General features: G+C 35.9%; 1 protein-coding gene across 6 annotated transcripts in view; it reads left to right on the plus strand.

Annotated features, from left to right (window-relative positions):
* The window catches only part of PTBP3 (polypyrimidine tract binding protein 3), a 108,427-nt gene that overhangs the window by 28,536 nt on the left and 64,521 nt on the right, over positions 1-15,370 (plus strand). For 3 of the 6 annotated variants that reach the window (XM_012461831.3, XM_064378923.1, XM_064378926.1), the window contains one exon: positions 3,018-3,102. In XM_012461831.3, the coding sequence (XP_012317254.1) occupies positions 3,069-3,102 (34 nt within the window). In that variant the 5' untranslated portion in view covers positions 3,018-3,068. Of the gene's footprint in view, positions 1-3,017; positions 3,103-15,370 lie in introns of those variants that run through there. The other 3 variants (XM_012461833.3, XM_012461838.3, XM_012461835.3) reach the window with 3 other exon arrangements.

The following is a 15,370-nucleotide window of genomic DNA, read 5'->3' on the forward strand; positions in this document are numbered from 1 at the left end:
ACGTGATTTGCAAATACTTTCTTCCATTTTCCATGTTGTCTTTTTATTCTCTTGATGGTGTTCTTTGAAGTACAAAAGTTTTTATATTTGACAAAGTTCTGTTTATTTTATTTTGTCATTTGTGCTTTTGGTTTTGATAATCCATTTTTTTGTTTATTTTTATTTATTTAAAGATGAGTTCTTCCTTTGTTGCCCAGGTTGGTCTTGAACTCTTGGCCGCAAGTGATGCTCCCTTTTTGGCCTCTCCAAGTGCTGGGAATACAGATGTGAACCACTGTGTCCAGCTTTTTGTACCCCATATAAATGCAACAATATAGCATATATTCTTTGAATGACTTTTTAGGTTTGTGAGACTTATCTGTGTTATGTGGAGCAGTAGTTCATTCTCCTTGTATAATCATTGCAAGCATTTACAAAAATTAACTCAGATATTCTACAGTTGCTGGCATTTCGTTGTTTCCAATTTGGCTAGTGCAGATAATGCTGATGAAGACAATCTTACATGTCTAGTTACACACAAGCTGGCAATATCTTGAGGGATATGTATCGGAGTAGACTATATAGGGGTCCTAGGATATTCATATATTTGACTTTAGTGGATTGGATTAGTTTTCCAAGTGGTATCAGTTTACATTCCCACTAAATTGTACTTACTTAACTCTCATGTAAGAGTTTTTGTTACTCCACACTATTACTAATGTGATATTGTTAGTCTTTTTAATATTATAGTATTTCATTGTGTTTTTTTTTAAAGATGGGGTTTCACCATGATAGCCAGGCTGGTCTTGAACTCCTGACCTCAGGTGATCCACCCACCTCGGCCTCCCAAAGTGTTAGGATTACAGGCGTGAGCCACTGCGCCCGGCCTCATTGTGGTTTTAACTTGCATCTCCCTGATGACCAATGAGGATGTGGTCAGATATCTTTTCTTATGTTGATTGGATATGATGTTAGTCATTTATATGTGGTTTACGGAAACATTTAATTCTTGTTCACTTACAATGGTGGTAGCTGTTATGGAGCTATACTTGTTATTCTGAGAATTAGGCTGAAAGAGTAGCTCCTATTTGAGATGTACTCTTATTTCAGAGAGAAAGAGAAAAAATTGGCAGAAATGACTGATAGTTTTGAAGCTACTGTTTGGATTAAATGTAGGTCATATCCATTCATGTTCCATTGGCCAAAGGATATTACAAAACTGTGTTCATTGTCAATGGGGTAGGGAGTTATACTCCTCTCACTGGAGGCATTGCAAGTCCATGGCCATGGATGGGGTTGAATGATTCTTTTTCAGGAACAGGAGAGGGTGCAAATACTCTGGAACAGTAATATAGTCCACCACTTTGTGAGATGCCTGTTCAAGTCTCTTGTCATTTTTCTGTTATCTTGGCTTTTCCATACTGATTCCTAGTGTTTTGTTTTTCCTTTTTTCTTTTTCTTATTGAGTTCTGGATGTAAACCCTTTGTTGGTTTTATATATCGCAGTATCTTTTTGTTCCATGACTTGTCTGTTTATTCTCCTAATGATGTCTTTTGTTAAGTTGTTAATTTTAATGTTATCTAGCTTATCAGTATTTTTGCTTTATAGTTTTTGTTATTCTTGAAAAAATACATTTCTGCAAATCTAGAAGGAACTAAAGTGACCTTCAAATGGTTTCTAAGATTATATTAACTTGATTTATACGTAGAAACATTGATGCTAACTCATATGCGTGGAAGATCTATTAGTAATGCATTTAACCAAATTCCTCATATATAAAAATCATGTTAGTTTAAATTTTTACTATCAATACACGTAAAACTGTGAAATTGTGTCTTCTCTGTATGCAGGTAGCCAGCAAACCACAAAGTCTGTTAATTATTATATGTAGCCTGTTAATATCTACGTTTCAGATATTATTAGGAAGACCTATTCTTTAAGTGAGGCCTTAATCCTGATTTTTCTGGAAGTTGAGATTTTCAGTTTTCTTTTATGTTGATTACTTCATTCCTTCTTCTCATTCTGGGATGTCTCTATAAACTTCCAGTGAAAGATCCAAAGGGAGTAATTTCTGGATGTTTAATACGGGACTTGTTTAAATAATTGTATTTCTATTGTGTAGATATATTGGTGGTTTGTCTTTCTTCAGCAAAGGCTGAAGTTGTTCCCTACAGAAGTGGCACCTTCACCTAAACATTAAATATGTGCTGTAGCACTGTTGCTATTCTAATATTTTAGGATTGTTTGCGGATTTTTATTATCCAGTGGATCAAAACACTTGTTCTTAAAAATTGATGAAGCTAAACCAATAGTACTATTTAAAATAGGTTGGTTTTAACTTGGTACACAGTATTTATTGTCCTTCCTAAAAGTAATCTTTTAAATGTTGATAATAGATCTTAGGTTACAGTGAAAAGACTTCTCTGACTTACTTTTTAGTGTTGCCAGTTCAGATTTGGAATTTGATCAAACTCTTACTTGAAAAAAAGAATAAATTACTTAAACAATTGTTTAAGAAATAGTCTGCATTAAAGATCATTATGAGGATTAATGGATAAAAAGTTATTGATTATAAAGAATTTGGCCAATATGGAAATAAATTGTATCTACTTAAAAAAATACATTGATACTGAAAAGTCAGAATTCTTAGGGAGGAGCTATACAAACTATTTGCATATAAATATATACTACAAAAACAACGTCATAATACAACCCCCTGAATATGGTTTGGCACTTCAGATGTTACGTTTTGGAAAACTGGGTTTGGTTAGAAAGAATTTCAAGATTATGCCCCATTTCTGTGGTGGCAGTTGGGTTTTTTTTAGTAACTAACAATACAGTTGTGGATTTGCAGCAGTTTTTCCTTGCTATGTAGTTTATTTCCAACCTTTTGATTTTGTGATTCTTGAGGAGTTCCCCCTTTAATATCTTAATACAAAGATGAAGTAATATTATTAGATTTTAATACTTTTAGTGGTAAATATGCACCATTATCTAAAACTTGGTTTATTAACCAAACGATGGTTTTGCTTTTCAGCGGGGATCTGATGAGCTTCTTTCTTCTGGCATCATTAACGGACTTTTTACCATGAACAGTTCTACTCCTTCTACAGGTGTGTATGGTGAGTTTTTTTTTTTTTTTTAAATATTTTCTTTCCATGGGTTTCAAATTTTTTTTACAGTGTTCTTATTTTGTTCATCTTACATCATGTCAAAGTCATTCGTCTTATAAATTTGTTGCAGTCAAGTACTATATACTGTTGTTTATACAGATGAAATCACTAATTATACCTCTCAAGTTTTACAGATTCATTTGGATCTAATTTGATGATTCTTTTTTTTTGATTGATGTTCTTTGTGTTACATAGTTTTGATAAAAATACTATCAATAAGTTGGTGACCCAGAATTATTGAGTAAAAGAGCTAGATATAAAACTTGTGTTGAGGCTGGGCGTGGCACCTCAAGCCTGTAATCCCAGCACTTTGGGAAGACTAGGTGGGCTGATCACCTGAGGTTAGGAGTTCAAGACCAGCCTGGCCAACATGACGAAACCCCGTCTCTATTGAAAATACAAAAATTAGCCAGGTGTGATGGTAGACATCTGTAATCCAGCTACTCAGGAGGCTGAGGCAGGGAGAATTGCTTGAACTCAGGAGGCAGAGGTTGCAGTGAGCCGAGAGATGCCATTGCATTCCAGCCAGGGTGACAGAGCAAGACTCCGTCTCAAAAAAAAAAATAAAAAACTTGGGTGATGATGGAGGACGTGGAATAGAAGCATTTAAAGTATAAGACAATACATTTTAAAAATTGAAGTAATTTACCTACCGTAAGGTACCACATGATTTAAAAATAAATGTTCTTGAAATTTAGTGGCTGTAAAGTGAATTGAAGGAGTACAGTACTGCAAAGAGTGAGCAGTGAAAAATATTGATGTAATCCTGTAAAGGATGGTAGCTGGCACTGTGGCAGTGGTAGTGTGATGAAGAAAACTGAATAACTAACTTATAGAAGATAAAATTGATAGTAATTGATGATTAATTGAATGTTTGAATAAGGGATTTCAATTACTTATTTCCAGGTTTTGGACTTGGATAACTGGATAGATGAATGGTAATGAATGGGTGTGCCATTCATTTCTATTAGAATGTAGGAAGAACAGAATTGGACAACACAGCAGGTTCAGATTTGTATATACTGAATTTGAGATTCCTGTGGAACATCCAAATGGAGACGTCGGATAGGCAGTAGGTCCCTGATCTCAACATCATGAAAGAAATTTGACAGTGTCATACACAGTTGACAGCTGAAGCCGTGGGCATGGAGAGTTTCAGAGAAGGAAGGATTTCTTTATCCAAATGTTTTTGAAGTTGTAGGGAGTTGGGGATGAATGGACCTCCCTTTCCAGACCAGGAGCTTTATATGTGATTTGGGACCATGGGAACATAGACGTTTGGGAAAGTGAACAGGTATAGAGATGTAATGAAAAAAATTGGATCTACTAAGCTCATTCTAGCTTATTTTAATGTAACTGTTAATAATAATTCTTTTTAAAAATGAAGGTGTTAGAGCATACAGGATACTAGAACAATGGTACCAAACTGTGACAGCCTCAGGCAAACTAGGACTTACAGTCATTCTCTATCGGTGTTGTTATTAAAAAATTAATACCTGATTCTATCACCTAACACTAAAATTCTATTTTAGGTGTTGTTTTAAAAAATTATCTTAGCTTAATGTGGACATGGCTTCTTCCATGTGAACTCTAAATTATTTCATCTGGTTCAGGATATCCAATCTTTTAGCTTCCCTGAGCCCTGCTGGGAGAATTGTCTTGGGCCACACATAAAATATACTAACATTAACGATAGCTGATGAACTAAAAAAACGTTGCAAAAAAATCTCAACATTTTCAGAAAGTTTATGGATTTGTGCTGGGCTGTCCTGGGCTGCATGTGGCCCACAGGCTGCATGTTGGACAAGCTTGATCTAGTTCTAAAACAATCCTTCTTCCCCTAACCTTTACCCACAATATCTTAGGGATTCTGATAAGAATTATGTTAGAGTTATATGTTAATGTGAAACGTTGATCTTTTTGTAATATTTTCTTTCCATTTGGGAATATGACCTATGATTCCATGTTTTTAGGTTCTATTTTATTTTTATTTATTTATTTACTTATTTCTCTGTGACTCTAGCCAAAGATTAGGTTCTATTTTATGTCCATTGACAATTATGAAAAAGTTCCACACTTTTCCATATAAATCATATCCTTTTCTTTTAAAATGCAATCTTAGGAATTAATGGCAGAGATTGTTTATTGTGTACCCCAGTGCTAGTCTTTCATTTTCTTTACCAACAGAACCCTAATTTTTATCTGGCACATTGCTACCCAGATGAAACTACTGCTCTTCTGTTCTTCCTTAGCATGTAATTAAGTCTTGACAAGATATAAGTAGAAGTATAACATGAAACTTTTAGGGCATCTCTGCATGGGTACGCTATTTTTCTCCCTGCCCACCCTACTGCCCCCACTGCAGTCTTATTGCCTGTGTTGTCCAGCTTCTTAGATGATGATGGGACCAACAGGCATCTATAACAGAGACAGCTAGAGCCTGATAACTTTGTCACCATTCCAGATCTGGAATTCCTACATTTAGACTTTTTGTGTGAGCAAGAGATTAATTTCTTCTTCCTTTTTTTTTTTTCTTTTGAGACTGAGTCTTGCTCTGTCTTGTCCAGGCTGGAGTGCAGTGGCGTGGTCTCTGCTTACTGCAGCTACTGCCTCCAGGGTTCAAGAGATTCTCCTGCCTTGGCTTCCGAGTACCTGGGATATAGGCACCTGCTACCATGCCCGGATAATTTTTATATTTTTAGCATTGACAGGTTTCACCATGTTGGCCAAGGTGGTCTTGAACTCCTGATCTCGAGTGATCCACCCGCCTTGGCCTCCCAAAGTGCTGGGATTACAGGCATGAGCCACTGAGACTTGCTGAGGTTAACTTCTTAAGTAACTATTACTTCAAATGTTATTATATACAGCTAAACTTAAATTTTTATTTTTAACTGGATGCTGCTACTACAGAGAAGACCTATTTAGTTTTGAGTATTTGTTTTGTGTATACCTACTTTAAAAAATATCTTAGTAATTTTTTATTAGTCTTTTGAATTTTGCAGTTATTCAGTGATATGTTTTCAAACAAAGATAATTTCAAGTATATAAATATATGGATTATTTTGTTAACTTGCTATATATTCACTGGAACCTCCATAAATGAGTTGAATAACAGTGGTAATTGTGATTATCTTTGTGTTCTTAATTGCAATGGAGGTGGCTTTATTTAATCTTTTAATATTATGTTTTCTGTTGGGGTGTTTTATTTTGTTTTTGAAACAGGTTCTTGATCTGTTGCCCACCCTGGAGTGCAGTGGCACAAACACGGCTCACTGCAGCCCCAACCTCCTGGGTTCAGGCAGTCCTCTCACCGCAGCCTCCCAAGTAGCTGGGACTACAGGCGTGTGCCACCATATCCAGCTAATTTTTTATTTTTATTTTTGTAGAGATGGGGCCTTACTAAGCTGCCCGTAGTCTGGTCTCAAACTCCTGGGCTCAATCAGTCCTCCTTTCTTGGCCTCCTGAAGTGCTGGGATTACAGGCATGAGCCACTGCACCTTGCTGGGTTTTGATAATAATCTTTCATCATACTTTGTTTCCTTCCTTTTCTATTTTACTTAGTTTTTATTATCAATGGCTATAAATGTTCTTATCTTTTGTACTTCTGTTAATTGTTAGATTTGGTCTCCATTAATTTTTTTGATGTAGTAAAATACAGTTTGATGTTGTTGACTCATTTTTGCATGCCAGGAATAAACCAACTTGGTCATGTGGTATTATTTTGTTATGCTATATTAATTCAGATGTAGGTTAGATAGCTAATAGAACTATAATACAGACCTGAAAATACAGATTTTAATTTATTTCTAAGTTCTTCTGAAGTCTTGGTAAGTAGTCAGGGGCTTACTTAGTTTCTTGATTGTGTTGGGGACCAGACTTTTTCTCTTTTGTCATTGCTTTATCCTCAACATCACTACCTTGTCAAGATTTAAAATAGTACTCTCTCTCTCTGTCGTACCCACAGTAAGAGTAACAAGGACAGTTGAAGCTGAACTTTCTCATTCATCTTAGGGTGCAATTCTCATCATTATGGCCGAAGGGTGAGAGATGAGAAGTGGAGGCCAAGTCCCTTATAGAGACAAGATCAAGAAGTTGCACTTTTTTTCTCTCATTCTGTTAGCCAGAACTTCATCACACTGACACATCAACTTCAGGGGGTAAGGGTGAGGGGTCCAGGAAATTGGCCTTTATTCTGGTGTGCCTTATCTAATCATAATTTAAGGAGTTCTATTACTTTACAAGGGAAGGAGGATAGAAATATTGAAGGGAACACTCAATCACATATGCATTCAGCCACATATATACTGTATGTTGTGTATGTTTATAATTTTTACAGCTATATTAATAAAATATTTCTTCATTGCTTTCTTTTTGTACTCTAATTGGTTAGTATTGCTATTATCATAACATCATGAAATGCATATACTCAGCATCCAGAGCAAGAAATAGACCATTACTAATATACTTCCAGGAGTCATTCTTTCCTTTTTCATTCATTCCTCCTCCGAAGTATATTCATTAGCCTGACTTCTAACGTCATATGTTAGTTTTTCGTGTTTTTAAACTTTATATAAATAAGCCAATAAATATAGTATATACTGCTTCCTCTCTGGCTTCTTTCATTCAACATTATGTTTCTGAGAGTAACCTATGTTGTGTATTGCCCCTTTCATTCTTCTCATTTCTATATAGTATTTTATTGTATCCATGGACATTTGAATTATTTCCATTTTATACATAGTGTTGCTATGAATATTCCCTTTTTGTGTGTTTCATTGCATTTTCTCATGTGCACTCTTGTCTTTCATTTTGGTCAAAAATACAAAATTTACCATCTTGTACATTTTTGAGTATATGGTATAGTATTGTTAATTATAGGAACATTGTTGTACAACAGATCTCTGGAATTTTTTCATCTTAACAAAACTGAAACTCTATCCATTGAACAGCAACTCTTCCTTTTCTCTTTCTAGCCCATTCTTTCCATTTCCAAGAGTTTGGCTATTTTAGATACCTCATATAAGTGGAATCATGCAGTATTTTTTTTTTTTTTTTGCGACTGACTTATTTCACTTAGGATAGTGTCCTCAAGGTTCATTTATGTTGCAGCAAATGAAAGGGTTTCCCTTTTTTGTAGGGTGAATAATTGTATGTGTATACTGTATTTATACATTCATCTGTCCATGGGCATTTAGGTTGCTTTCACCTCTTAGCTGTTGTGAGTAACGCTGCAGTGAATATGGTGTGCAGATACCTCTTTGAGATCTTGTTTTTAATTCTTTTGGATATACCAGAAGTGAGATTGCTGGATCATACGGTAATTCTGTTTTTCATTATTTTGAGGAACCATCATACCATGTTTCATAGTGGCTGCACCATTATTCCCACTAGTAGTACACAAGGGTTTCAGTTTTTCCACATCCTTGTCAATACTTATTTTCTGCGTTTTAAATTTTTTCAAATAATAGCCATCCTAACAGATGTGAGGCGATACGTGGTTTTGATTTGTATTTCACTGATGATCAGTGATGCTGAATATCTTTCCATGTGCTTGTTGGCTATTCATTTATCTTCTTTGGAGAAATTCCTATTCAAGTCCTTCAACTATTTTTTTGTTTTACTAATTTTTAAATTTGCTCTGTGATAAGCACTGTCCCCAGACTTTTAAGTTGCCCATTTTTTGATTGGGTTGTTTTTGTTCTTGTTAAGTTGTAGTAGTTCTTTATATATTCTTAATATTAACCCCCCTTCACATATGTGGTTTACAATTTTTTTCTCCCATTTATTTTGTTACCTTTTTAACTTTGCGAAGAGGGTTTTGAGTTTGATAATAGCCCCATTTTATGTTTTCTTTTGTTGCTTGTGCCTTTGGTGTTATATCCAAGAAACCTTTGCCAAATCCGCTGTCACGCAGATTTTCCCCTTTGTCTTTTCTAGATTTAATTACAGGACTTACGTCTAGGCCTTTAATTCATTTTGAGTTATTTTTTTCATGTGGTGTAAAGTAAGGGTTCAATTTCGTTCTTTATAAATGTGGATATACATTTTTCCAACACCACATGTTGAAGAACAATAATATTCTTTTTTTTTTTTTTACTTTGTGAAATGGATTCCAGACAATATAGAAGAAACTGTTCTTTTCCTATCATGTAGCCTTGGCTGGCATCTTTGTTAAAGACCATTTGAACGTGTAAGTTAGAGTTTATTTCTGGGTTCTCTAGTCTGTGCCATTGGTCTATATGTTTGTCTTTATGTCAGTAACATACTGTTTCGTAATTGTATAGAAGTTAGGAATTATTATAGTTTTATAATGTATAGAAGTTAGGAAATGTGAGGCCTTCAGCTTTGTTTTTCTCAAGATTGTTTTGGCTATTTGGGGTCCTTTATGATTCTTTATGAATGTCAGGATTTTTATTTTTCCTGCAAAAATGCCATTGGGATTTTGATAGGGATTGCATTAATCCTGTAGATCCCTTTAAATATTATGGACAGTTAAACAATTTCAAGTCTTCCAATCCATGAACATGGATGTTGTTGCCCTTTTTTTATTATTTGTTGGAGACAGAGTTTTGCTCTTGTTGCCTGGTCTGGAGTCCAATGGCACGATCTTGGCTCACTGCAACCTCCGCCTCCTAGGTTCAAGTGATTCTCCTGCCTCAGCCTCCTGAGTAGCTGGGATTACAGGCAGGTACCACCATGCCTGGCTAATTTTGTATTTTTAGTAGAGATGGAGTTTCACCATGTTGGCCAGGCTGGTCTCAAACTCCTAATCTTAGGTGATCTACCCACCTCGGCCTCCCAATATACTGGGATTACAGGCATGAGTCACTGTGCCCGGCCAAATTTGTAGATATTCTTGACATACCTTTTTGTGGACAGATGTATGCATTTTACCTGAGTATGTGTCTAGAAGTGGAATTGTTGGGTCTTAGGATATGCCAGTGCTTATCTTTAGTAGAGTCTACTAATTTTCAAAAGTGATTTTATAGTCTTACCAGAAATTATGTCAGTTTAGTTATTCCAGAACTTTGCCAATACTTGATTGTGTGTGTGTACATATATTTTATTTATTTATTTATTTATGAATGACAGCGTCTCAGTTCGTGATTCCGACTGGAATACAGTGTCATGATCTCGTTTCACTTCACCCTCCACCTCCTGGGTTTAATTGATTCACGTGCCTCAGGCTCCCGAGTAACTGGTATTATAGGCGTGTGCCATTATGCCTTGCTAATTTTAACATTTTTAGTAGGGATAGGGTTTCATCATGTTGGCCAGGCTGGTCTCGAACTCCTGACCTCAAGTGATACACCTGCCTTGGCTTCCCGAAGTGCTGGTAATACAGTTGTGAGCCACCACGCCCAGCCGATATTTTGTATTTTTTTATTTTATTTGCTCTGGCAAGCATATATTGATAGCACATTGTGACTTTTTTGTTTGCTTAAATATTAATGCAATTGATTATATTTTGATATGCTTACTGATCATTTGGATATTTTTAATGAAGTGGCTACTGAGATCTTTTGCCTATTTTTCTATTGGTTGTTTGCCTTTTTCTCTTTAACTTATTTATATATTCTGTTATGCTTGTATGAAGATGCCTTCTGACACTGTAATTTATGAATTTATAGTTAATGATGGCTTTTGTTTAACAGAAGTTTTTTTTTTTTTTTTTTTTTTTTTTTTTTGAGACGGAGTCTCGCTCTTGTTACCCAGGCTGGAGTGCAATGGCGCGATCTCGGCTCACCGCAACCTCCGCCTCCTGGGTTCAGGCAATTCTCCTGCCTCAGCCTCCTTTTTTTTGAGACAGTCCCTCACTCCGTTGCCCAAGCTGGAGTGCAGTGGCATGGTCTCGGCTCACTGCAACCTCTGTCTCCTGGGTTCAAGCGATTCTCCTGCCTCAGCCTCCTGAGTAGCTGAGATTACAGGTGCCTACCACCATGCCCGGCTAATTTTTTGTATTTTTAGAAGAGACGGGGTTTCACCATGCTGGCCAGGCTGGTCTCAAACTCCTGACCTCAGATGATCCACCTGCCTCAGCCTCCCAAAGTGCTGGGATTGCAGGCCTGAGCCACTGTGCCCAGTCAGAAGTTGTTTTTTTTTGATGTAGTCTATTTAATGTTTTTCCCTTTATGGCTACCATTTTTTTGCATCTTATTAAAAATGTACTTCAATTGTCTGCAAATGGATTAATGTTAAAATTTTTTTCTCAGAAATTCAGAAGTCTTTTCTTTTGAAACCGTTGTATATATAATTATTGAAATCTTATTATGAAGCTGAATGTTAAAGAAATCTAATTGATTTACAAACAAAGATGATATGGATTAATAATATTTCTAAGCAGGAAACCACTGCTAACAAACTGAATAATTTGTATTTACACACACACACACACACACACACACACACACACAGAATAAGTATTATATGTGTATAGATGTAATCATGTAATCATAGCTCACTGCAACCTCGACCTGCCGGTCCCAAGAGATCCTCCCATCCCAGCCTCTCAAGTAGCTGGGACCGCGGGCCTATAGAGTCAGGGTCTCACTATGTTCCCCAGGCTGGTGTCAAACTTCTAAGCTCAAGCCTCCTGCATTGTCCTCCCAAAGTGTTGGGGTTATAGGTGTGAGCCATGGCCCCTGGCCCTTTAGTACTTTTGTTTACCAAAATACTTATAAACTGTTAATATGCTCTTTTGCTTTGCAGCAGCTAGATTTTTTTTTGTCTTCTTGAAATTTCTTTTATGAAATCAAGCTTTAATGGCCTCTTGTAAAAGAACTCAGTATTAAATTTGGCTGCAAAGATGGTATAAGCAGCATAGAAAATAGATATATATTTTCATCACATTCAGCAAGTTCTGAAGTAGTGCTCCAAGGTATATGGTGTCTGTTTTCAGATATGGCAAATGATCCCAGAGGTTATTGGAGCTTGTACAAAAAGAAGAGAAAAAGAAAAAGGCACGTCTCTTAATAAAGACACTTACGGGAAAAGCCGCACATATCATTTTTGTTTGCATCCTGTTTACTTAGTCACACAGCCACACCTAGCTACTTAGGAAGCTAAGAATGTAGTCCTTTTTTCTTACAGCATATACTTAGCTAAAAATAGGTGGTTTATGTAGAAAACAAATGTTGGAAAACAAATTTGCATTATCTGCCACTGGTATTGAATGCTATGATTTAATAATAAACAATAGTTTCTCTGATCAGTTTATTTGAGTACTTGGATTTTCCGAGCAAGAAATGCATTCAGATTGCTTTAAATAAAAACCATGTGAAGAATTGTGAACACTAATCTCCAGACTTGATAAATAATTCTTAAATTCATCAAATAATTAAGCATTATGTTAAACCTGCCCTAAGAATTAATAAGTTTAAAGAAAACTCACCTGCAGTCTTAATGCTCACCCATATAAATTTTGTGGTTTAAATTTTCTAATTTGTGAAAGATCTGTAGATTTCTACTCTCAACCATGATAGAGTAACTGTGACTGGACTTAGTGTCAGTTGTTTTCAGACAGTGGACAACAAGTACAACAGGATTGTGGTCTCAGAAGGGAAACAATTGAGGTGAACCCTATTATCACCTTGGCTTTCTTTCTAGACTCTGAGGGTTGGGGAACCGAGCAGACATGGCAGAATTGCTAAGTTGAAGAAGGAGATTGAAGTTTGGGAAGGCTGAGTCAGCTGGGAGGTATGGGAGCAGGATATGAGAGAGAAGGGCCTGTGTAGAAGAAGTGCTTCAGAAATATGCCTTTGAATCTGTTGCTGAATATTATTAAGCCATATATGCACAGGGTAAAATCCTGTGAGGTCAGACAGAAAACAAACAGAGAGCTATAAGCTTAACTTTCCAGGACTCACACAGGACTGAGAGAGAGATTTGAGTGATAGCCAACTAAAATAGAGAGTCCTTGTTGAATAGCACATTCAAGGGCATGTGACACCAGAGGAGACATGCCTTGACAGTAGGACACACTAGCTCCAGCATAAAGCAAATTCAAATCCACCCTAATGAAACTTAAAAATAAGCTTCAAAACAGTGTAACTGATCAGAAAGTAAGTAACTTATGTTTTTCTAAAAATAAAGTCTAGCACTTTAAAAGAAATAACAAGTATACCGAAACAACAGAATAACAAATTCTGGTGGTTGTATCGTGGAATATCCAATTGCCAGACATGTCAAGAACCACAAAAATGTGACTCATAAGCAAGTAAAAAGTCAATCAACAGAAACAAACCTAGAAGATTACAGACATGATGGAATTATCAGTTCTGCACTTTGAAACAGTTACTAAAAGTGTGTTCAAGTAGTTAAAGGAAAACATGAGCATAGGAAGGAGAAAAATGAAAGATAAAAATTATTAGAATTTACTGAGACTAAAAATAAGATACCTGAAAAAAATACATGATGACATTCATAGCACATTATATTCTACAGAATAAAACATCAGTGAATTTGAAGATGGCAAAAGAAGCTAAAGCACACAGACAAAAAATACTTAAGGCCGGGCACGGTGGCTCGCACCTGTAATCCTAGCACTTTGGGAGGCCGAGGTGGGTAGATCACCTGAGGTCAGGAGTTTGAGACTAGCCTGACCAACATGGCGAAACCCCATCTCTACAAAAAATACAAATATTAGCTGAATGTGGTGGTGTGCACCTGTAATCCCAGCTGCTTAGGAGGCTGAGGCAGGAGAATTGCTTGAACCCTGGCAGGGCGGGTGGAGGTTATAGTGAGCAAAGATCATACCACTACACTCCAGCCTGGGCAAAAGGGTGAGAGTCTGTCTCAAAAACAAAAAAATACTGAAAAAGAAGTGAACAGAGCCTTAGTAATCTCTGGACAAAATCAAGCAGTCTAAACATCTGTAACCGAAGTTGTGCAGAAAAATGATTGGGGCAGGGAGCAGAAATATATCTGAAAAAATAATTACCCCAAATCTTCCATATATGTTGGAAACCATAAACCCACTTATCCAGATTCAATGAACCTTAAGCAAGGTAAACACAACAAAAACCACACCCAGGCTTATCATAATCAAATTGCTGAAAAACGAGGAATGCAGAGTAAATCTTAAAAGTGGCCATAGGGGGATGGGGGTGGGGGTTGGTGGAGGGAACCACTTTTCCTTTGAAAGAAAAAGATGAGAATGAGGAGAGATTTCTTACTTGATACAGTGCAAGCCAGAAGACAATGAAACATCATTAGAGTGCTGGGAAAAAAAAATCAAACTGGAATTTACGTGGAATTTTAAAATGAAGTTAAAGTCTTCTTTTAGGCACATGAGCTGAGAGCATTTGTTAGCAGTAGACTTCCCTTTCATGAAGTGGTAAGAGAAATTCTTTAAACATGAGGAAAATGATTCCAGTTGGAAACTTGGGTTTTATACAATATGATAAATATGTGGATATATGTTTTTTCCCTCCTTTTTTGTTGTTAAAGATTATTGACTACCTAAAGCAAGATAAGATATTTTTGGGGATTACGACATATGGGAAAAGCAAAATATACAACAGTACCACAAAGGATAGTTCGACAGAAGGAGACATATACTTTGGAAGGTTCTTAGAGTGTACCTAGGTGTTTTAATATTATTTGAAGGTAGTCTGTGATAAATTAAAGATGTATATTGTTTACTCCAGAGCAGTCACTTAAAAAAAAAGTAAAAAGGAATAGCATATAATGTAATTGAAATACAATACCAAAAATTAAAATAAAATCCAAAGGAAGCCAGGAAACAAGGAAAAAAAGAAATATAAAATAAATGGGACCAATAGAAAACAAGTAACAAGATGGTGGACGTTTAAACCCAACCATGTTAATAATTACATAAAGTGGAAATGAGACAAGAATTTCAATTAAAAGGCAGATTGTTTGGTTAAATGGAAGACTGAATTATTTAATGTGTTTAAGAAACCCATTTTAAATATGAAATCTCAGGTGAAAAGCCAAAAGTTAGGAAAGAAAATATATGCCAACACTAATCATAAAAATTCTGGAGTAGCTAGCTATACTAATATCAGGAAAATTTGACTTTGGGCAAAAGAATATTGCCAGGGATAAAGAGAGAGATTTCATAATGATAAAGAGGTCAATTTATTGAGCAGACATAATCTAAATATAGAGATCTATTTAATTACGTAGTTTCAAAATATGTAAAGTGAATGTTAATAGAATGAAACAGAAATAGATAAATCTTCAAGTATATTTA

This window comes from Aotus nancymaae, unplaced genomic scaffold (genome assembly GCF_030222135.1).
Source record: "Aotus nancymaae isolate 86718 unplaced genomic scaffold, 86718_ANA_hifiasm-v0.15.2.pri h1tg000003l, whole genome shotgun sequence".
Classification (NCBI taxonomy): domain Eukaryota; kingdom Metazoa; phylum Chordata; class Mammalia; order Primates; family Aotidae; genus Aotus; species Aotus nancymaae.